The sequence below is a fragment of the Trachurus trachurus genome (genome assembly GCF_905171665.1).
Source record: "Trachurus trachurus genome assembly, chromosome: 6".
Taxonomy (NCBI): domain Eukaryota; kingdom Metazoa; phylum Chordata; class Actinopteri; order Carangiformes; family Carangidae; genus Trachurus; species Trachurus trachurus.
This window is the reverse complement of record NC_139897.1, coordinates 20,263,624-20,288,748: the sequence shown is the minus strand read 5'-3', so window position 1 is coordinate 20,288,748 and position 25,125 is coordinate 20,263,624. Positions and strand designations below refer to the sequence as shown.

Genomic DNA, 25,125 nt, shown 5'->3' with positions numbered 1-25,125 from the left:
GAGCCAAAATTCAGCAATAAATATTACATAGCCGTAGAAATAGTTGTCAGTTTGGTGCTCCACACACTGTTCATTATGAAATGGACAAACAAGTAAAGAAGCACATAGTATATATTGCCTCTGTTTATTTTACATGCATGTTATAAATTTGATATTGGCTTAGTGTTGACTGGGTAATTTTGCTGGACGCTCACAAAAATGTTGCTTTCTAATGTGAATTATTGAAAACAGATCCTCCCCCAACATAATGAGCTGTTTTGCCTTCGTCATTACGCACGATTGGATGTGTGACTCAGAGCAATGAGAGGTAAGTGTAGCAGTGGTCTCATCTGCGAGTGAAAGTGAAACCTCTGAGAGCACAGTAACCTCTGTAACAACAGCAATAAAGCAAAAGAAAAGTGAGAAACAGCTCATTAAGAAATCATCTTCAGAAAAACCACAGCTCATATATCAGTCACAAACAGTAACATGATTATGCCTGTGTTCCCACTGTGTGTTCTCAGCTTCCCAAAACCAACACTGTGAGTCATTCCTAGTCTATTCATGTTGTTGTTTCTGCAACAAAAAAACAATCTGAGGCTGGTTCATAAACACAGACACTGGAAGTTATAATGCAAATCCTTATTCCCCAGGATGGCACCTTTTTTCTATTCTTTTGGAGGTTTCCCACTGTTGTTTTCATATTGTATTTTATATTTTATATTTTGGTGACCTGACCAAAGCAGTGGGCTAATTGCCCCAACAAACTCTTGATGTGATTATGTCAACCTGTGTTTTCTTTAGGCCTTAATTTCATTGGTGAGTGCTAAGTTTTCATGTTGCTGTTTAGTAGTCATGTTCATTGTCATTATGTATTTGAAGGGCCTTATCCTATGTAATGGGAAATTTTGATATAACTCATGTGTGTCTATGCGGGACTGTGTAACCAAAGACTATATGACTGTTTCTGATGAAGTTTTGAAGTAACTGTTGTTGTAAAAAAGAGGAAAACAACAAATGCGTGTTCGTTGATTTGAGAGAGGACAAACAACGACGTTCTAGTTGACCATTTATTAAAGTTGGATCATCAAAAGACTTGTACAAGGATCTTCACTGTTAAGGAAATCGCAGTCTGCAAGCAGTTAGCTGCAACCACCCGCCCAGAGAAGAATGACGAAAAAAACGTTACACAGCTCTTAATATTCTTCGCACTATGTGTGTGTTAATTAATTTCTATTGGTTAAAACTGATGGGGAGGAACCGCGGTTTTAGACTTAGTTCCTCCCTTCGTTGGTGCACAGGTTGGTCCCAACCTCTTGGCACACGAACCATCCATCTTCCTGGAGCCAGCACCCTGAAAGAGAGAAGAATCCTCCCTACTCTGCCTCTGGTCTCCCATGAGAAAGAGCATCCTGCTCTCCTATCTCTCCAAGGACACCTACCTACGTCTTGTTCCCTGTTTGTATCATTTTCTAAGACTGGATGCTCATAAATCTGTTACAAAGGGAGACCAGAGTGAATGGCTCTACTAATGAAGAACATTCTGAAGTTACCCTTTAACCTTGAGAGTGTCCGAACTTAACAGTTTCTCACGAAAACAACATGTGGACGTGAGTGTTCTGGGAGACAGAGCAATGACCAAAGCTGTAACTTAAGGCTTGCTTGAACAACTTTGGTTTTTCTGCCTAATAAATGATCAACATAGAGGATATATTCCTTTAATATGCTTAATAAAGAAGTTAATTAGTCTAATAAAGTAAAATCAACTAGGATGGTTAATAAGTGAATCTGTGAAAACACTTAACATGTGGAAGCACTCCTGACGTCCTGACCTTCTTGATGTTTTTCAGTTAAAGTTTCCACAGTTCAATAAAGGGTTAGCCTATATGAGAGGGATAAAAGAGGTACATGTGATGCACAATTTCTTCTGTGTTCACATAGATCAGGGTTAAGTGTTGTGTAATCTCTGTGTTCTTCAGTGCGTTTCTAATTGTGCGTGTTTCTTAATCAATAAGGTAGTATGTGTTTGTCAGAACAGCAATTAGATCAGAGGTAGTGATCAATGTCTAAATCATATGTCAGAGGTAATCATCAGTGTCTAAATAAAAGATAGATCAGAGGTAGTAATCAATGTCTAAAATATATATATATATGGTGATCATCAGTGTCTAAATTGAATTTATCCTAACATTCCCCAGGATGGCACATTTTTTCTATTCTTTTGGAGGTTTCCCACTGTTGTTTTCATATTGTATTTTATATTTTATATTTTGGTGACCTGACCAAAGCAGTGGGCTAATTGCCCCCAACAAACTCTGATGTGATTATGTCAACCTGTGTTTTCTTTAGGCCTTAATTTCATTGGTGAGTGCTTTTTTCATGTTGCTGTTTAGTAGTCATGTTCATTGTCATAATGTATTTGAAGGGCCTTATCCTATGTAATGGGAAATTTTGATATAACTCATGTGTGTCTATGCGGGACTGTGTAACCAAAGACTATATGACTGTTTCTGATGAAGTTTTGAAGTAACCTATGTACACCTTTTAAGGTTGTGTAAGAAACCTCTGTGTGAACTGATGAGAACACAAGTAGACAACATATGTGGATGCTTTTCGTTTCTTCTAATGATATGTGCAGCTGCTCATTTGACCCCTGTGGAGACAGAGCTGTGAGCTACAGTGACATGGAGCGAGGGTTAAGCAGGTGAAAACTCGGGCTGGAGACAATCCCATGAGAGAGTATCATATTTTGTCTATTTGGCATGTGTTTTGGGAACTGGAAAAGACTGTGGCCCTGGGAAACATCTTCAGGCCACTCACACACTGACTGTGCTGCTGTTCGATTGTGTTTGTGTGACTCCATTCATGAATGTTTATTAAAACTCAAGAAAGACAGCTGACGTGTGAAGATATTCTTTTTCATTCTTTATTGAACGAAGTAACATTTTTGCCACCACACCTACCAGTCATGATAACATACCAGGAGCCTTGTTCCTCCTGTTGGACTGTTACACAGGTTGTGTAACAGCAACAGGTCATATGCACAGCCTATTGAATAAACAGTAACATGTGCAGCTGGGTAAAGGCATCAATTAGGTATAGCGTTATACTACACCAGTGATTAGCTACAAAAAGTACTTAGTCAGCACATCGATTAATAAAAAAAAATATGCCACAACAGCTGGGGTTTGGAAAACCTCTCACATCTATGATGAATGTAATAAATATGAAACCATGCTGAGGTAATCTGTCTGCTTGAATTGGTCATTGAGAACCAAAATTTTCAAACAGCATCCGAGGAAAGTTTTAGTGAAAATATTGTTTGTCCTAAGTTGACATATGAATCCTTTTTTAAATTGGTCAAATTTCAATCAGTGATCTGAAAACTGTTGGTGCACACCCACTGCTGAAAAAGCATTGGTATGCACATGTGGTCATTTTGGGGCAGCATGCCGTTTCACCTGTTGAACAGATGTGCCAACAGCAGGTTAATATTTGAGCTGAATCTGGGTGCACAGGGTTTTAGTAGAGGGGTATAACCCTGCACGCAGGGATCAATGAACACTCATTGAAATGAGCAAATACACTAAGTGCAGTGAAATTCAACCCAATAACTCCAAGCATTTGACCATGAGAAACTTCAGCCTGCCTCAGAAAGAACTGTGACTGGAGATCAGTGTGTCTGTGAGGCTTATCTCAGTTTAACCACAGTGTTGCTGATCTTATTAAAGAGGACATCTGTCTGCTCTGCTCATATCACTGGAATCTTCTTCACATCACGTGGAGAAGGAAGGACACAACGGCACTGACTGACAAACCTTTGCGGTACCTCCCCCTGTGATCCGGTCTCGTGTGTTGATACTAGTCAGTCCGTAGCTTTTCACCCCATTAGAAGGAGCGTACAGTGATAGAGCATGGAGATTTAGCATTACATGTCATCAGAGGCTTGAACTTCTCCTTGGGAGGGAAAGACCATCTACCTACGGTGCAGATAGTTCATAGAAGGTAAAAACTGGACACACTGCTGTGGTGGCAAAAACATTTCTGTCAATTCAATAAACTGTTTAAAGAAAAGTGTTCACATGCCAGCTGTCTTTCTTGAGTTTTATAATAAGCATTCATGAATGGAGTCACGCACATGCAACCGCATGAACAGTCAGTCAGCGGTTGAGATCCAGAAGTTACACCAGCTCAACATCCCCACCCGACTGATCCACCTCATCCATATCTTCCTAAGTGACAGGCTGCAAGCAGTACGGGTAGGCACCACCACAAGGTTGTGTATTAAAGGGATGGTTCACCCAAAATTCAATTTTCACAGTTACAGCGGGGCTCCGTGCAGCACTGCATGTCCATATGACGGTTGCGAATGGGCCTCACTTTTCTTCGTCCAAAAAGACACACCAAAAAAACAGTGTCTCAGTTCATTGCTTTGCCTGCGTCTGTGCAAATCTCACGCAATTTGCATTGACACCCAGTTCACGGCTCCGCAAATCGAGATTCCGGCAGAGCAACACTGGGAGCTTCCGCTACAAACTACCTTAAAACATATACTTATTTAATTTTTTCGGAACAATTTCTCATGTTGGGGCTTCAATACAAGAGGGACATTACAGACAAGCACTATGGAGGTATTTGGATGTTTTTTTGGTGTGTCTTTTTGGACGAAGAAAGGTGAGCCCCGTTCACAACCGTCATATGGACATGCAGTGCTGCACAGAGCCCCGCTGTAACTCAGAGAAGGCACGGAGGACTCAAAGCCATCAGAGACTGTCAGCCATCCGTAAACTGAAAGCACTCTATGTCGCCCCCATCTCCTTCTGTTGTTGTATCAAAGCATGGTCCAATCAATTCTCACATACTTTTCCATCTGCTTCTACAACATGTTATCTGTCAAAAACAAAGCCAAACTCACATGCATAACCACCACAGCTTCCAAAATAATCGGGCTCCCTACACCAAACCTATCAGATTTACACAACAGGTCCATCACAGCCACTCAACACCTATACCTCATCCCCCTCCCCTCAGGACGAAGATACAGGGCGCTGAGGTGCAGAAGGGCTCGCTTCAGCAGAAGCCTAATACCGGCCGTCATTGCGACCCTTAACAAGAGGCCAACATAACCTGGCCAGAGTGTAAAAATGTGTGGCAATGTGTTGTAATCTGTATGCGTTTGTATGTGTCTGGTGAAACGAAATGTGAAGAAATGGTCATGTGAAAAAGAAATTCCCTCGAGGGACAATAAAGGTCTAAAGTCTAAAGTCTAAAGTGAGCAAGATGTTCCCAGATCTGCTATCCTTATAGTTCCCAAACACATCAATAGGCAGAATATATGGCATACCAGGTGGTTCGCCAACAATCTAAGACACAACAATCCCATGAGATCTCACAAGGTCACTGCTGTTACTGGTGCCTCTCTGTCTTACAGCCTTTAACCATGTTTCCATTTTACCCTCCGCTGTATGTCACAGCGCTGTTACAGCAGGGGTCAAATGAACACATACAGCTGAATGATGAATGGCAGGACATCTTTACAAATTTCCATTTTGGAAAATGGTTTTTCCCGCTTTTTCCACCCCGGGGCTCTGACGTCGTCGATGCAGTACAATCCTCATATACATACTCATGTTTTCAGTTTTTTCCAGAGCCCAGCTCTACAAAGGACAAAGAGAGCAGGGCCCCTATGCTTCATGTTTCCACAGCTTTTTCCAGAGCCCAGCTCTACAAAGGACAAAGAGAGCAGCGCAGGGCACATTCAAAGGATGGCGTAATTTTTAAGGTATTATTTTTCATGATTAAATTTATGTTACGTCATCACATTTTGACAGAAGGTACTAACACTGTCACTGGAGATTGTCAAACTGCACATAGTTACCTCAGAGCTAACACTGAACACAAATCAACACCAAATATATATCACTAGTGATTGAGCACTTACACATTTTACCCATTTAAACAAGTTAATCCTGAGTGCTGTGGAACTTTTGTCTTTATGTAAGTTGTTTTTGAAATGTTTTTGAGCTGTTGTGTCCTGTTGAGGAATGAGAGGGAGTCAAGCATTAGCCCCATGCTACGAAGGGTTAACACATGGAGAGAGAAGTGCCAGGACACATGGGATTTATGTAGCCAACCTGTTTATGTTTTCACTTCAAGCGGCAGTAAAGTTTAGTCTCATGTTCTTAACTAACCTATTGTATCTTACATTTTTGACTAACCCATTGAGCTTAACGAAAACTGGAACTTGTGAGCAATATAGATTTGTGTTGAGCTTAATTCATAATGCAGTAAATACCAGTATCCTGTTTGCTCATTCAGAGCCACATTGAAAGAAAAACATCTCCAAGGCCGGAGGGAGGAGAGGATGAGAGGCCTGTGTGGCCTCCTGAATAGAAATATTGTGCAGAAGGGTTTTGAATTATCTGTTTTATGGCCTTGGACTCTCAGAGACCCGGGACAAAAAAGTTATGGCAGTGTAGGGAAGATTTCTGCTTTGTTTCAGGTCCAGAGGTTTGTGTGCTGAGAAGATGGGACCAACCTGTGTCAGCCTGAGCGCACCAACAAAGGGGGCTAAACCACAGCCACTCCCCATCTGTTTCTGACCAATAAGAATTAATTACACACACATAGTGCGAAGTATTAAATATCAATGAATTCTCACTCTCTTGGGATGGTGCTTGCAGACTGCAATTTCTTGAACAGAAGAGTTTCTTGTATTTGTTTGATGATCCAATTTTAATAAATAGTTAACTAGCACATCTAAGTAAAATTGCTTTGTTACTGCCACTGCCTCGTGGTCCATGTATGATTGAGTCTCTCTATTTCATTTCTTACAAAATGAGACCGCAGGTTAGTTTGAATAAGACTCCCTGCTGTCGACCTCCTTCAACATTCACTCTGCAATGTTTGCCACCTTTTGGCTCAGGGAAGCTGTTGCAAACATGTTTAGAGAAATAAATACACAAAATGGGTTTAAGAGAAATAAGCGTATACCTTACAACAATAAAACTAATAGCAAAATCTCCTTGAACATAAGACCAAGAGGTAACTAATTTATAATTTTCAAATCCATAAGCCAGAGGCCATGATGGTGATCACTTGCCCAAAAACAGTGTAGCTTTAACCAACTGGTCAGAAGTCATGAACTGTGCATCAGCTGGAGATAAAACCTCAGGATGGTCCAGGTGCCAGGGAAAGAAAGGCTGTACACAAAACAGCTTTAGCATGAATGTTTTCTGTTTGTTCACTCCCTCAAGTTTCACTGTAGCTTCAGTTTGCTCTGGGCACAAAATGATATCAAAGTGATTCTGGTCTAAAGTTAATTTCCCAATAAAGTGCTAAACATATGTGATATTGTGAAATGATGCATAAATAACTTGTCGCAACTTCTCACTTCTTAGGAGAAAAATATTCCCAAACTTAAGAGTTTAGTTGGCATTAATTAAGATTACCAAGATGAATGACAATTCATTAATGTTTTTTTTTTGTGTGTGATTTTAATAGGATTTTTCATGTCAAAAATAAAATTGAAATTTCAAATGCACATAAAAAAAAACATTAAAAACGTGTCTAAAAGTACAAAAAAAATATACAAAATAAATGTAGAAAAATAGAAATGTATAGCTAAAATATACAGTTGACAGATTTCTTACAGATCCTGCAAAATACTACTTTTTGTGAGAATGCTGAAAGCATAAATAGGTTGTAGGTTTTTACAGGCAATGTAAATAGAAAACTTTATGTGTAAAAAGATGAAAACTGAATCCCAAACATAAATAATTTGCATGACAGTCAGTAAAATGCACAGAGGTGAAGACACAACCTGGCAATTTGCTTCGTTAATACACAGTATTAAAACCAAAGCGAGAACATGACAGAAGAAAAGTATTCAACAGCTTGTGATGTTATTTGGCTGTGGACGGTTGTATCGCCTTCATGTATTTTCTCTGAAACTCCTGAAAGGCGACGGAGGACAGCTGTTCGGTAGCTGTGCGCAGAGGCTTGAACTTGTCCTTGGGAGGGGAAGACCAAGGACCTATGGTGCAGATAGTTCATAGAAGGTAAGTATAAAAACTGGACTAGACACACATACAACCGCATGAACAGTCAGTCAGTGGGTGAGTGAGCAAGATGTTCCCAGATCTGCTATCCTTATGTTCCCAAAACACATCAATAGTCAAAATATATGGCATACCAGGTGGTTCGCCAACAATCTAAGACACAACAATCCCTTGAGATCTCACGAGGTCACTGCTGTTACTGGTGCCTCTCTGTCTCACAACCTTTAAAGCAGAAGTAAGCGATATTTTTGTGTTAATATAAGTCTTAAATAGTTATATCTTCCCACAGCAATCACTTACATAGAGTGTTTGGACCGAAACACGGGTCTGTCAGTCACTCTGCTCTGAGCCGAGGAGAAAACTTTTCTCGTATCCTACAAGTTTTATCCAATGAGGAGAGAGAACGGCATGAAGGGCTGTGTGTGCAGGGACGAGGACCAATAGATCCATGACGAGGGCGGGGGCTGCTAACTCCGTCGGCTGACAAGACGTTATGGTGCGTTCAAGGCAACTCGTAACTCGTGTTTTTCCGACCTGTGAAGTCGTACCAGTTCGATCTGGTACGAGTTCACGGGTCGGAAGTTACGAGTGGCCGTTATAGTGCACTTTCACAGGTAAAACAGGTCGGAAAAACACGAGTGGGTTGCCTGGAACGCTACAAAGTCGTAAGTCGTGATTTGAAGCTGTAATTTACGGTTTCAAAAGCCTGCCTGGAACGCAGCATTTGCCAAAACGACCGGATCGCTTACTTCTGCTTTAACCATTTGTTTCAATATGTCAGACTCACAATGCTGTCACAGCAGGGGTCAATTGAATGAACACATATAAGGTGAGAAGTTAAGTTACAAACATGGTTATACACAACATGCAAAACATACTATGAGTTAGATACCATCACACTGATGACAAAGAACAACAACAATCTGTACATTTTGTAGTTGGATTTGTTACCTTTTGTCTTTAAGATAGTAATACGGGCACTTTTCTCCTTTCCTTCAACAAAGTCACCGTCATCTGGAAAAAAAAAAAAAAAAATCATCAGGCTTGGTGCAAACAGTGATGGTCAAAGAGGTCTACATACAAATACAGAGAATTGTGTAAATAAAAATATGAGAGTGCAAATAAAAAATGAAACTTTACTTCACTAACAATGAACATAATCCAACATTTCTACTTGACACCAGTCAATGTTATAAAGAAAACAGTCTGTACCGTCTGTTGTAAGTTGGTGCTATATTAAACCTAATTAAACACCGACTTTAATGTTTGCTTCAATGGGCTTTATGCACAGCTCCACTACTTCCTGAAATAAGCCAGCTCGTTTATTTCCTGTCTTAAATTATTGGACCAATTGATTAATCCAGGTGTGTCTGAACCATTGTTGTGAGGTCAGACACACCTGGATTAATCAATTGGTCCAATAATTTAAGACAGGAAATAAACGAGCTGGCTTATTTCAGGAAGTAGTAGAGCTGTGCATAAAGCCCATTGCAAGATAATTGAACACTTTCAACAAAAGCACAACATCGTGTCACTCTATCGGTCTTGATCGTTACCAACAGGGTCCAATAATCTTAACAGTGTGACTTACCTGAGGGGGGATGGGGGGTTTGCTTGTTCTCGTTGGATCCGTCTACAAGGTTGAAGGTTTTGGGCAGCACACAGAACCTCAGGATGCTGTTCTTCAGCACAGGCGTCACAGCAAGGCTTCCTTTCTCAGCGTCACTTCTCTCGTCATGCTTCATCTTTTTCTCCTCCCTAACCTTATGTCTGTTGGAGGACCTCCTCCTCTTCCTACTTAGACGAGACTTGGTATTTCCATTGCAGATCTTCCATTCAGGGTCCCCTGGCAGCTCCTCGTTATTGGTCATTGGGGCCTCTGTTTCAGCTTTCTTCGAAGTCTCCGCTGATGAAGAAGCAGAGGCAGACTTCTTTGTCCGTGTTCTTCGGCATTGCATTTTAATTGGCTGTGGATAACTTCTCCTCCACTTTTCATAAATGTGTTGCTTGACTGAAAGCACCGAAGGAGGAACGCTGGGCGTTCTCTTTGAAGGACTGAGGATCACCTTGAGAACAGCTGGAGCCTGCCTTGCTTCACCAAAGAAACACTCAGAAGAAGAAATGCAGCACTTTCTCTTGCTCGTTGAGCCGAACAGTGCCAGCTCTACAGTTCTCTTTGAGGCTGAAGGTTCACCATGAGCAGCATCAACAACAAAATACTTGTTCAATTTTGCATCCTTAAAAGCAGATTGTGTATCCATATGATCAGAGGGTGTGGGTTTCTCTGCATCAACAAAATCATTTTTTAATTTTGCATCCTTAAAAGCAGATTGTGTATCCATGTCATCAGAGGGTTTGGGTTTCTCTGCATCAACAAAATCCTTTTTACATTCTGCATTCTTAAAAGCAGATTGTGCGTCCATGTCATCAGAGGGTCTGGGTTTCTCTGCATCAACAAAATCTTGTTTTAATTTTGCATCCTCAAAAGCAGATTGTGCATCCATGTCATCAGAGGGTCTCGATTTCTCTGCATCAACAAAATCCGTTTTACATTTTGCATCCTCAAAAGCAGATTGTGTATCCATGTCATCAGAGGGTCTGGGTTTCTTTGCATTCTCCAGGGATGGAAATATGTGGTCAGTAGTGCTTGGTGTCTTCCTTTTTAATTGAACACTTTCATGTGTTTGTGTGACACTGAAGTTAGTCTGTTGCTGGGGGGCAACTGTCCCACTCATTTCAGTTTGTTCCTCCACTTCCATTGATGAGTCTGTAGATGTCAGCTGAGCTTGTGCACAATCTTCTTCATGGGCCGACGTGTGGGCCAATGTGTTTTGGATTTCTTTCATGCTGTGGTCTGAACTGCTCGACTGAGCACTTTCTTCAGGCTTCAAGGGATCTTGTGAACACTCCTTGTCAGGATTCAATGTCGGATCACCAGAATCTGAGATCTGGGTGGGAGTTTCACCGCTGGGCTGGTTTTCATCTTCAGATTCACTTAGGAGTATAATGCTTGTATTGAGGGTTATGAGGGAGATATTCTGTGAGTCAGGTTGTTCATCGTCTTCAATTAGGTCAATCTCCTGTCGAACCAATCGTACAATGGGAGAGGGGGATTTACTGTCAGACCTGATCACACTCAGTTCATCGTTCTTCTGTACTGCTGTTGCTTCCATCTCAGCACAGGGTTTATCACGTTGCTCTTCATTGCACTTGCATTTACTCAACAAAGACCCAACAAATTGTTCCATCCACTTGTCAATGCAGCAGACGACGTTCATGTTACTCAATGCAGCGCCTCTGGCATTAGGGGGCTCGTCCTCTGCAGAACTTTTTATGACTTCCTTTGGCTGACTGGCCACGTCTGTACTCTGTGGTATCTCACTTTTCTGAAAGATCATTTTGGCCTCTTCTGGGGGCAAAACTTCGATTTTAAACGAGTAATATGGATCACTGGAATCGTCGTTTTCAGTCCTGCCAGGAGATGAAGTTTGAGGTGAGACGGCTTTAGCAGGGGAGGCTTGTTTTTCTTCACCCGAGTCCACAGACTCTACCTCTGTTGGTGGGGAAACCTTGGGTGGCACATCACTTGCAGTTTGTACAGGCACACTATTGACTGTCCCAACCTGATCTGGCTGACAGAGACTTTTTAGTATGTTGAGACTGTACGTCAAAGACATCGGGTATCCAAACTCTTTGTCAATATCATCTAAATGCTTGTTGACATTCAACCATGATGATGTATAAGGACGTTCTGAGTATGTTTCATTATCTTTGAGGACATGGTAGTGTTCAGCTTGCTTCTCTGGGCTTTGAGTGATTTGTGATAATATGACAGAGTCTGTCTTAACATACGTTCTGCAGAATTCTCCAACAGAACCGATTAAAGTTCTGTACCAACCTGACTTGAGCTTAAGTGCCAAATTTTTCAAACTGCCATCCCAAAACATGTTGCCAATTTTATTAAAAGAATCATTTTCCTCTAATGCCATCTGGGATTCTTCGCTCTCCTTTATTAACTTGACCAATGAGTTATATGTCCACGGGGTTGTTGGGACAGAAGACAGGTCAAAAACATGAGCCTTTGGATCTGTTGTTATCTCAGTTCTATCTGTGTTTCCATTTTGACTTTCCGGCACTTCGGGGGTTGCAGCAGCTGATGCAACACATTGGTCTACTTGCATAGCCATAACATTTTCTTTGGTACAATCACTCATTTTTTCTACAACTGACGAAGAAGGTAACTTCTGAGGATAACTCAAAAATGTATCTGTTTGAGGACACTTATCTGGCCAACTGGTGGTGTCAGTGGAGGTATCCTTGTTGGCACCCTGGTTGCTTTCTTGTGACAATGGCAGTACAACGGCAACAGCTCTTGTGCCTGTGGAACCAGGAGTCGAATGGATGTCGTTCCGTGGGACCGATGAGAGCACTTCAGGTTTTTCCCTGTCATTTGCAGCAGATGATTGCATCTGACTTCTTTGGCATGAAGGGCTCTCGTTCATCAGCATCAGCCTCAGCAGACGTGATGGATCATTTGAAGATCCTTTTGCAGGGCTGCCATTCTGAGGTACGGATGCACCGCCTGCTCTATATACAATGCCACTACCTCCTACTGGTGTTAGGACATAGGCAACATCTGTTACAGAGCTTTGCTGAAGTGGTACGTTTACAATGTGATGTGCTCTTGGCATAACACTCTGGGGAATGTTCAGGTTACGGCCATTAGCATTAGCCGATGCCACAGGCTGCACAGTTTGGTTACACTCCTTCGCTCTGTTCTCAGCCAGCCGCTCACAATTACGCAGATTATTCACGATTCTTGCAATCTCCTGAACTGCTTCGTAGCTGTGCGTCGTTTGGTGTCGTGCATCAGCAGCAGGATTCGAGGGACGGCTGGTTTGAGAGTTGTGAGGAACAAGCAAGTATTGCTGAGTCGTCATGGGATTGTGCTGTATCTGTCCATTTGATGATGAGTTTGTAGTTATACTCTGGTTTTTTAAATGAGTAACAGCTGTATGATAATTTGGTGGGGAGGCGGAAGAACAGATTGCATGCTGTGTTCTGTGATTCTGGTTAGGAACACTCTGAGCGATGTGTGCAGCAGAAGACACTAATGTGTTGGTGTAAACTGTATGGTGTACTGTATGTTGACGCTGCAGTGAGGTAGCTGTTGTAACATGTGCAGGATAGGCTTTTGGACACAACTTCTTAGGGGCCCTTTGAGGCGGGAGATGAGAGGAGACACCGGCCTGTGGCCACATTGCCTGTTGTTGCTGAACTGAAACTGGCTGGTTCCAGTGTGCCCCTCTGTTTTGAGGATGGGATGTAAACATCATGTTGGGATTTGGATGCTGAGCAGAGTTCGGATAAAAATTGTGATTTGTGGCATTGATGACCTGCAACGGAGGGTTTCCACTTTGCATGTTGGTTGAATTCTGGAGATTATTTGATAATACGTTTGTTTGATGCAAAGAAACTGGCTGATACTGCGCCATCATATACTGGCAGGAACTATTGGCCTCTCCGGTTTGTTGATTCCACACTGTGTTATGGGTAAGCAGATTAGCAGCTTGTGAAGACCTGGGAGAGGGTAGTCCAACTGGATGGTGCTGACCATTCATCTGTGCAGTGGAGTGCATTGTGGTCCTCTGTTAAGCCTTGGTGTTGGTTGAAGAGGAAACTTATCTGAGAGAGAAATTGAAAAAAAAAAACATATATTAGTAGTTGTATAAAAACAAAAAAAAAAAACTCATTCACACAAAAGTTTCAAATTTTAGATCTGGAAAAAATAGCACACACATAAGATTTTGATGGGTCCTGAACTCCAGATCTAAAACTAAATCCAAACCTCTTAATTTATTCAATGTAATGTGTAAGTGAAAATGTGTATGTTTTTTTATGGATGAACCTTTCCTACTCTACAGGATGTGTGGTCAATAACACATGTAGTAACTGATATGACCACCAATGTGTGGGCCAATTAGGATATGAAAGCTCTTAGTAGATAGTATGTGTAAAGTAACCTTGCAATATGGCTGCTCAATCAATGTACCATGTAGGGCTGACCCAAAAAAATCGAAGCTTCGAAGCTTTGTTCGTTGCCATGGTAATCGATCATGAAGTCTGTGATCGATTGTTTGTTTTCTTCCTTCTTTCCTTTTTGACACCGGTTCTCATCAGCAATTGTTACATTAAAATGAGTAGGCGACTTGGCATCCTGGAAACCTGGCTGATTGTGGAGATATGCAGTGTGTTTGTTTGCCATTACTTTAATTATTTCCGCTACGATCGCGAATCTTCGATTATCAAAATATGATAATCGGGTCAGCCCTAGTACCATGCTTTTATGGCATCTGAGGTATCTTTCCGGAGAAAAACAAAACCCGGCATGCCAAAGGTCAAACAGACAATTCCTGAGGAAATGGAAAAGGGGCAGTAATCTGGGGTGTAACATCCTCAACAGGAGGATAAGATGCTTTTTGAATTCTGTTTCAGTACTGCCTTCACAAATCAGACTCAATTAATGCAGACTCAAGTGTAAGTCATCCTTAAGTGTCTTTCTTTATCCTTGAGTATTTATTTAATATATTGGTGCCATATTTACTTTTTTAAAACCATTCAGTTGATTATCTATACTGTTACTACTCAATGCTGCATTCAAGTGACAAGTGACACACAGTTCTCACAACCCATTATAAACACTGACTGTATGAAAACTCAGCCTTATACTACAAATTGCTTGAGCTAATCACATCAGGGCAAACATCTGCTCTACACAGCGGCATTCTCAATAACACAAGCTGTCGATCTGTGACTTATTTTCATATAAATTGTATTTTTACCTAAAATGAGTTAGATTCAATTTTACTTGAATGCTGTTGGGCTATATTTTGGTGTGGAATGAAATTAGATTAAGATATTCAAAATTGTGAACTGAATGAAATCTATGAATGTAGAAAATATGCTTGGCAGGGGATTTTTGCACCAGATGTATGAACCCAAACACTGTGACCACCAGTGGAAGCAGCAGGTTAAAGCGGTTAGCAGAGGAATGCACAACTTGTGCGTCTGTGAAGTGGTAACAGCTGTCAGCCTATGGGAATCAGGTGTGGTAAGATGGTGTCACAGCCACTATGGAGTAGTGTCAGTTAAAGTCTGGGTAATGCAGGGACAGAATTGGAAATGCATACGCCAGTGAAAAAGGAAAATCTCAGGGTACATTTTGGTGACAGTCTTTTTGCAAAGAAAGTTTGGGAGAGAAATTCATTAAGGAGATACTCATCCCCCAGGGCAGTGTCAAGCCCCTGCACCATCTAAATGATTTCCTAAATAACTGCATTTTGTACCAAAATTATCATAACTGATGCCCGATGACCAGGGGGCATTTTTGGGAGCAAAGAGTAGTTCTTTTAAAATTTGTTTGGAGAAGTATTAAATCACAACTAAAACACGAAAAAGTACTACGAAAGTAATAGATAGCAATAGAATAGGGCTACACAAAAATGTGGGAGTAAAATCATTAGCTGGTCACTTAAACCCCGAGGGAGTTATGTAATCCTCCATTTATTGATAGTTTCAGATGCAGCTTATACTTATAATAAATCTTATAACACTGCAGAATACTGACATTGTAGTCTTAATTATAAATAGTTGGTACATGGGTGGTGTGATGGTTAGCATTGTTGCCTCTCAGCAAGAAGGTTCTGGGTTGTGGGTGGAGTTTGCATTTCCTCCCTGTGGATTAACCTCTGACCTCTGACCTCTGACCTGTTTGATGTCTGGTTGTAGCAACTGCTACTAATTAACTGTGGGAAAGAAAAGAGTGCATCCCACCTCTTCCACCTCCACACATTAGTCTGTCTCAGCCAGCCCAAATATGTTTTATGATCCAATAAACTACCAGGTAAAAATGACAGGAAAAAACACAATTTGTTTGTTATACAGCTGCCAAACATACTCCCCCACTATACATTCACACAGGAAGTGAACCGCACAGGCATAAATACAACATACATGTTAAGAGGAAGTGTCAACAGAGAAGAGGATACACCCAAGCAGAGGAGAGGTGAAGGTAGATTTTCTGAAATGCTATAAATAAGTTGCCTGCAGTTGCATAGCATAGTCTATATACGCTTCTTTGAATCCTGTCAAAATGAGTGCCAGGTGTCAAGGAAGGCATGGCAACATCTGAAACAATGAAAGTAATCAAGAGGACAAGCTAACATTAGGTTAGAAGTTATTCATGCATTTTGGATTTTCTCCTCCTGAGCCTTGGCCATCTTTTTCATTTTGTCTAACAAGTAGAACTTGTGCTTGATGGTGCAGGAGCCAGAAAAAGAAAGAAAAAACCTGTGCAGCAGTGGAGGAGTGAGATACAAATCACTCGTTTAACAGGATACCACACACACACACAAACACACACACACACACACACACACACAGGGGTTTACACAAAATTTCATTTCAAATAGTGGCTAACCTTCTCCTGCGAGAAAGACAAAAATAGATCAGCGTCTCTCTATCTGGAGAACCCCCCCCCCCACACACACACACACACACACACACACACATTACAGCTACTGCATGATTGCAACATCAATGTGTGCAGAAGAGCCTGGGAAACGTCTGAAGAAAAGTATGTATTTAGTTCAGCGCTGGGCCCTCGTCTGGCTATTTTTGACGACCATTTGTGGTATCTAATATCAGTCCACCACTAAACTTTATCTGTATCTTTAAAGCAGTCACAACTAGAGGATGCATCTGCATCGAAACTGCACTTTATGAAAGGCCTGTTCCTAGACAACAAAATTACTTTACAGAGGCGTTTATCAATGCGTTGCTCAACGGTACAAATATCTTTTTACACATGTGCACAAATCCCTTTTTGTTTTGATCACTTGTGTGTGGTTTGTGAAAAATGCTGCAGTCTGATAGATAGCACTGCTCATTTCTGGTGGCCTTGAATGTGTTACAGGTTCTTCAGTCATAGAGGCTGTGGGATGCAACTGAGATCTAACTTTTTAATCAGCGACTAAGGAGTATCTGAGGCCAAGAGCGCAAAATGAGCTGATAGTGAAGGTCAGGCCAACAGGCAGGATCTGAAAACTGTGCCAAGATGGATGATAAGAGATGATACAAAAAATGAGAGTTTTAATTCACTCCTGGGACTGAGCTCAGTTTTGTTGCTCAGTTTTTTTTTTTTTTTTTTTATCAAAACCTACATCTAGGCCTGTCCCAATAATTGCCTAATTGCATTATTATTATTAATTAGTGGCCAGGTACGATTTATCCTCACATTAATAACACTGCACTAAAATATGCAGATTTTCTATAGGAAACTGGGGGGAAAACAGCATTCTCTATAGCTCTTCATCCAGACCAGAACCCACTCACATCTGCCACAAACTCCACTGGCTCCCTGTCCCACAACTGATCAAGTTCATAATCCTTCTTCTCACTTATGCAGAGCCCTCCAGCAGGCCTCCCACCACACTGCCCTGCCCCACCACCATCTGTGTCGGCCCCACCCACTCAGACCTTTAGGAAAGGACTGAGGTGGGGTCTGTTGGGAAAAGCACTGAGCACTGGAAAGTACCTAGAAGCGCTAGCCAAAGTAAGCACCCCCTTTTGTACCAGAGTGCACCAGGCACAGTATGCAAAGCAATGAGATTTACTGTGTGCATCCACCAGAACCTTGGTCTATGTATCAAACTGACATTAATTAATTGACATTAAAAATACAAGTCAGCACAAGAGCAATAAATTAATTTGAGCCCTGCACAAGGAGAAACCCTGACACAATTAGAAATGAAGGAAAGCCCCATCTGGTCAGGGCGGGGATTTCATAGAAGAAAGATGACACCATTATTTTGGGGCAAATTATATTGGATTTAAGAATATCCAAAATAGTTTAAATAAAAGGTAGTGCTTTCTGTAAAGCATTAGTAGAGAAGAAGAACAGGGACCAGACAGGTTCAGGTTTAAACTAATTCCTCAGTGGGATAAACCCTACTGCACCGAGCTCTGACTGTTCTGATCATCTGGACACTTTGTTGAGTATTTTTGTGACTTGTTGAACACCTTTTGAGACTGTGATTATTGTACTACTGAATGTTGGAAATAAATGGTGCTTGATCACAACTGGCCCATATTTGGACCATTATTTTTACTCCAACAGTTCATGTATGGGTCACGGCCCTCTGCCTGGAGTTCCCCTGCAGCTTATTTAAATTAATTACAAATCCATTCAAAAATGACTAGGCCTACATGTCTAAATAACAATAACATCAACAACTCATACACAGACAGAGCCAAAGACATGTTGTCAGGGACCCAGACATGCCGTCAGTGACCCTTGAGACAGACAATGAACTATTGCTCCCAGTGTTTACTTTTTAGCGACTGCCTAAAGGACCACCTGTTGACATGACGTACACTCTCACACACTAAACCAACACTAGTTCAGTTCAGTTCAGTTATTAACGTTGTAGTGGCAGAGGCCTGACTAACCTCACTGTGATAACAGCTGTAAAGTTCTGCAGTTCTGCAGTTTTTCAGTGGAGCCCTGGCTTCACTGCAAGCATGAATTAAATAAAATCAATCAATCAATCAATCAATCATGAGATCTGTGAGGGAAAATTTTGGTTTTAGTCCGTTTAATCATCTTAGAAACAATGGAATGATTGTTTAATCAATACGGGTGGTGGCTGATGTCGACGGTCACTTTGGACTGTCTTTTAGACCAGTGGTTCCCAACCTGGGGGGCGGGACCCCCCAAGGGGGGCGCCAAAGATCCAGGGGGGGTCGCGAAGCCCTCTTGATTTAAAGGGGTTTAATAATTTTTATGTAATTAAAATGTTAAATAAATGAGTAGGCTAAGCATTTAATTCATATATGTGACAAAATCAACTAAATTCAAGGGCCACATTAAACATTTATTTGTGTATTTAAATAGATAAACAAATAAATTATAGGCCTATATCAATAGATGATTGAATATCAACAGTTTTAAAACATTAAATACATAATATACAGCAGGGCAATATCAGTCACAATGAATTTGAAAAACAGCATGGAACAATGAGAAAAAACCTGTGTAAAATTACAACATATTCTTCAGAACTTTTAAAAACACAATTATGTTTTTAAAAGTACAAGTTCTGAAGAAATATGTTGTAATCATACACAGGTTCTCCTGATTGTTTGTTCCATGCTGTTATTAAATTACTGAAATATAATAAAGTATTTCATGTAAAAGAAGTTATGATGTTCACCAAAGTTTTCAATGGTAGAAATATGGGTCCCTTAAGAAAAAGGTTGGGAACCACTGTTTTAGACAATGGTATTAATGTACTTTGAACTGTTTGTTTACCTGTGACTGTCTTGTATTTAAGGCTCGGTCATTCTGACCGTTGGGGTCCAGACTCTTGACACCTTTGTGGTTGAGATGACTGTGTCTTTATTTTGATGATCATTGTTTATTATTTACTGGTTATTCCCTTTGGTTAGACAGGGGATTGTAATAAATTCTCGAAACTTCGAGAAGCCTTTGTTGTTTCTTACTCCTCGGCAGAGGGCAACGTTTTTGCCACCACAAGATCCCCTCCTGTTTCAGCCCAAATAACTTGTATGTGTATTTTGCCTGATCTCCAGAACCACACCTTCTCCAGACAGAGAGGAGCCTCTGTCCAGATGCTCCATATCCTCTGGCCTTTTTAACCTTTAGTGCAGTGTTAGATTAATTAACATTACATGGGTGGAAACAAAAGCACCCATTGAAGGGGTAAAGCAGATGAGGAAAAACCCCATTTGGTCAACACAGCCTGTCCCATTTTATGCAAAGAAGGACAGGGTTCCCACACCGAGTGAATGAGAAATGCCCTAACCCTATACCAGAGAAAAACCCATGTGTGAAAATCAGCACCTCCATGTGAAAAAAACTGCGAACAATAGATCAGAGCAAAATGAAAAGGTTCAAAATGGTATTATTTAACCATCCTTATAAGAGTGCCAAGAAATACTCGTATCAGATCAGAGGACATCTCGAAACGACTTCTGCTTCTGCTGCCCTGAGACTTTCCTGATCACCATGATGCGGCAAGGTTAGTTTAAAGCAGATATCAGTGGAATGTTTTTGTTAATATAAGTCCTAAATAGTCCTATTTTCCGTCAGCAATCACTTACATGAAGTATTTCAGCCTAAACACGAGTCTCTCCGTCACTCTGCTCTGCTGTAACCCGAGGAGAAAATTTTCCTTGTGGGATACAAGTGTTATCCAATGAGGAGAGAGAACGGCATGAAGGGCTGTGTGTGCAGCCAAGGGATGCGCGTGAATGTGGTGACGTAGCACGAGGACCAATTGATGCCTGACAAGGGTGGGGGCTGCTAACTCATGGTGCGTTCAAAGAAACTCGTACTTTGTGTTTTTCCTTCCTGTGAAGTCATACCAATTCGATCTGGTACGAGTTCACGGGTCGGAAGTTACGAGTGGCCGTTATAGGGAACTTTCACAGACAACAGGATGGTAAAAACACGAGCTACGGGTTACCTGGAACGCTACCAAGTCGTAGTTGTGACTTGAAGCTGTAACTTACGGTTTCAAAAGCCTGCCTTGAACGCAGCATTAGCCGAAACGGCCGTGAAGCTGATATCTGCTTTAATTAACTTTAAAGAAAAATTTGGTAAGACCTAATTTTGTCGTAAAAAATCATCTCAGAAATGATCTGAGAGAATTTCTTCAAATTTGGCACAAACACTCATCTCAAAAATGAACTGCAGCGTCCAGAGATTTTAACAGCTCCTACCCTGTTACAATCTCTGGAACTCCTTTTCATGCTTTCACTAGATTACCATGAGACAGTATAGGGAATCCTAAAATAAAAGAAAAAGTTACTTTATAGTTTCTGAGAGTCTTAGTTGGTGGGAAGGGAAAATAATATGATGCCATCATGTATAAAGACAAAGATCTGTGCCATCAACTGACCAACCAATCAGAAAGTGCCACAGTTCCACCACCATCCAAACGGTAATTGCACCTTGTGTCCTCTTATCACAATACCTAATTTGAATGCCTGGTGTGTAGTGTGTGTGTGTGGTGAATAGGTGTATGTGTAATCTAGGTGCGTGAGAGAGAGAGAAGAGGGACAGGAGGAGGGAGAGTGTGCTTGGATGTAATGAGAGGTATAGCTGTGCAAAAAATCTATTTTATTATTGATTAATACTAATGAGGATTTCAGATGATGAAATAAGAAACCAATTTCATTTTAATTTTAGATCATTACAGCACATAAGCCTTGGTGAGGTCGTATTCACTATGTTTCCTTCAGACACAGGGACCTGGTTGGAGGGGGGATCTGTCAAAATGGGTACTGACGAAGTCTGATACACACGCTCCAATCATTTGATACTCCAAAGCACCTTGAGTGTGATGCTGCCTTTATGCTAAACAGTTATTTGCATTGAACAGAATTACGACTGATTCTGGTGAATGTGAGCAGTACAGTAGGGAGGGAAGAATACAAACAAGTACAAATGGATCAGAAAAAAAAACTTCATAATTCAAATGTTGATTCATCTATTTGCCTCATTTGAACAATTCCTCCTCCTGTGTGGTGTGTGAAACCTGTCTAGTTGTGTGTCCTGCATGAGGAAGCACCACAGAAAAGAAACACCTGTACACACCCACAGGCAAATGTTGCTTTCAGCCTGTTCAGCCTGTTGTGGATTTCATCTGTCTCTCATATCGTTTCCCAAAATATCCAGTGATTGATTTGTAAGTAAACTTGTTTGTACAGATGGGCACAAATCTGACATGCAAGCATCTAGACGCAGAATGCAGGACTGAGATACTCTACATGGAAACACACTACTGCAAGTAGGATGGGAGCTTACTGGTGAGTTAACACACACACTGACAAATGGCAATCGGACACTCTCTGTGACAAGCACTAGTTCACATGAACTCCCCTCTCCTTTGCCTGGTTGCTTGAGTAAATGTGCAGTAGCCTATATTGCCTAGTGTCATGATTTTTTGTGCAGTAGTTGATTCTTCAACAAAGAGATGAGGCCAAGATCTGAAGTTCAATGCCCTTGGGTTCATCACTGGCATGCAATACGATTATGAATGAACACTGGAAAGCTCCCTTACTACCTAGGAAACATCTGGATAGTATTATGGGACCCCCTTCTATCTAGGTAAATAAGAATCCTTCACTGCTATTAATTCCTACAAACATAGTGACGATGTTTCCATCGACTTATACTCGGAATCCATATACATTACCTATGATATACGTTGTGACCTTCATATACATCTAGGTGTATATGTGTCACACTAAGCCACCAGTAATGCATTGATTATCCACAGTCTTGGGGTCCAAAAGCTTCAGCCAGATGAGGTCAAACTAAAAATATGTTCTCTGCTCTTTGTTGTTGTTGTTGTTGTTGTTGTTGCTGCACAATTTTACTGTGTTGCACTACAGGATTTGTTTCTGGCACGTTACAAAAACAACAACATGCAATAATGTTCTCTGTGCAAGTATGATTGGTGATTTGATGCCATCTTTATCTGGATCTGCAGTTATAGTATTACTGGGGTTGAGGGTTGACATGTTGACCTATGGCCGGATGTGAGTCTTTGAACCAGGCCACATGGGCTCAGACTCTAAACCACAGAATTCAGAGTAAAGTTATGTTGCTTACACACATACTAACAGATGAGTTTGTCCAGAGATCATGTCATATTACACAGAGATAAACACTTGCAGCATGTTTGCAGTCAAATTAGCAGCACAATGCGTCTGTGTTTAATCCAGCACTGATACGCCACAGGATATAATTTGGTAAAGGAATGTACATGGTTTCTTTTTTGGGGAGTTTTATCAAACCAAAATACTATTAATGTAAAAAAGATATGAAGCTATTGCTATTGATATGGGTGGTGATTCGTGACATGGGGGAGGGTCTCTGAAGCCCAGCATGTCTTTTGCTGAAGAAATGAATTGAAGTTTACTCCACCCAAGGAATCACTGATACATATGCTATGCATGATGTAATCTAAATTCTGACAGTCTGGTTTTCCAATTATGCATGGAGAAATGGAAGGACACAAACTAATGGAAGGTCACAAATTATTATATCCTAATGTCTATCAAGATAGGCTATCTGTAAAGCTTGTTTCTGGCTTTGTGGCACAAACAAATGAAAGAGGATAGGAAACATCTTCAAGAGTAAAACAGATCAACTGGTGCTTAGATGACTGAGAATATGACCGGACACGCTGAAACTCATGACTCAGAAACTAATTGTTTCCAGTCATTCAAGTCATATTCTGCTCCTGGCATTTTCAGCTCATTTTTATTTTCATGCAAACGCATGGCCATAAAACTCAGCTGAAACTCTTATGAGGTGATGCGTTCACGCTTGAGAGGGAATGACCCAAACAGATCCCACTTGCAAATAGATCAATCGTCACTGCACATGCATGAGAATAAGGCATGCCTTAGATCCTACATAACAGCTGCGGGGAGGGGGAGGGGGGTTGCAAGACGTTACCTGGTATAAATTGATCCTCACCACATTTGGGTTTGGGGCCTAATATGAAATTGAAATATTAGTACAATTTAGGATTTCTTTTTCTAATGATTGGAGGGTGGGCTCTAGTGTCACCATACTTTTGCTCTGTGGTCATCTGACCACAAAGCAAAACTATGGTATCCCCGCGCTCTTGCATGCGCGTGCTCACACACATTCCGATAAACACAAAGTTAAGAAAAGAGTCCACCGAAGGAAACTGAGGCAGAAAAAAGATGAACAATAGGCTTAAACGCGAATGCATCGCCAGCGTCGTATCACATCACCCAGGGACAATGATGCGAAAAACTTCAAACCAACTTACTTTCTCTGGACAACAATCTCCATCTTCATCCGGAGTCTTTGCGCCAAACTAAATTCCTCTTTCTGTATTTCCGCTTATGCGTCCATGTTCGTATCCGTTTTCACTGGACCTGCCAACGGATGGGTGAGAAAACTCCTTGCTGCAGCTTGTGAGCTCATTAAACCCCAAAGACATGCAGCCAAACGCCCACACACTGCCCAGCTCTCCTCTGCGCCTCCCTCCCTTATCACCAAACTTTTAAAGTGTGATGTCACCTGCAGGGGGCGGAGCCACACTGCTGCAAGAACCTGAAAGAGTACACCCATTATCCAGGCTGCTGAAGTTAAAGAGCAACTATGCTATGCTACATTTTAACTTAATTAAATGGTGATGATGGTTAAATATGATTTGACTTGTAACGAGGGAGAATGGAGGCTCTCTGCCTTCCACCGATCGCCTCTTGGCCGAAAACCAACTTTGCAAGATCAGTCTCCGACCCGGTGTCCCAGCACTCGTCTTTGTGGCACCACAACACAAACGTGCCCTGTAACCCATAATTTTTTGTTTATGACAGATAAGACTACATAAATATACATGTCATGATGTGGTAGGCTATATAACGTTATCCACCGCTCCATGGATTGCTTTCTCTCCGGCTTCATTAAAAGACAAAAAACAAATGCACATTGCTGGGAGGAGGGTTAACAAAACAGCAGAGAAGCCGGAGAACCAGATTTGCGTAGTCCCCCTTTAAAGCATCTCTGAATCAAATTTCAAACTTTATTTATTTAACACTCTAAGTTGGCCATGGCCAAGATTGTAGCCTCTCAGAGACCAGGCACTCTACACCAGTGGCGTGCACAGGGGGGGGGGGGGGGCGGGGGGGGCGGTCGCCCCCCCTCGTGGCCCAATTGTTGAAAAACGCGTGCTAAAGTGCCCCCTGGGAGCCAAAACGCGCGTTAAAGTGCCCTCTTGGAAGCCAAAACACGTGCTAAAGTGTCCTCATGGGGGGCAAAACGTGTGTTAAAGTGCCCTCTAGGAGCTAAAACATGTGCTCAAGTGCCCTCATGGGGGCCAAAACGTGTGCTAAAGTGCCCTCTAGGAACCAAAACGTGTGCTAAAGTGCCCTCTAGGAGCCAAAACATGTGCTAAAGAGCCCTCTAGGAGCCACAATGCGTGCTAAAGTGCCCTCTAGGAGCTGAAACGCGTGC

At 41.5% G+C, this 25,125-nt stretch overlaps 1 protein-coding gene across 1 annotated transcript; it reads right to left on the bottom strand.

Annotated features, from left to right (window-relative positions):
• Window positions 1-7,505: 7,505 nt before the first annotated feature.
• Window positions 7,506-24,113, bottom strand: amn1 (antagonist of mitotic exit network 1 homolog). The gene is made up of 4 exons (XM_083973551.1): window positions 23,936-24,113; window positions 9,631-13,724; window positions 8,991-9,053; window positions 7,506-8,014 (listed from the first exon to the last, which is right to left on the bottom strand). The coding sequence occupies exons 2-4, from the start codon at window positions 13,676-13,678 to the stop codon at window positions 7,884-7,886; spliced, it is 4,242 nt and encodes a 1,413-aa protein (XP_083829677.1). The 5' UTR covers window positions 13,679-13,724; window positions 23,936-24,113; the 3' UTR covers window positions 7,506-7,883.
• Between the last annotated feature and the right edge of the window lie 1,012 nt (window positions 24,114-25,125).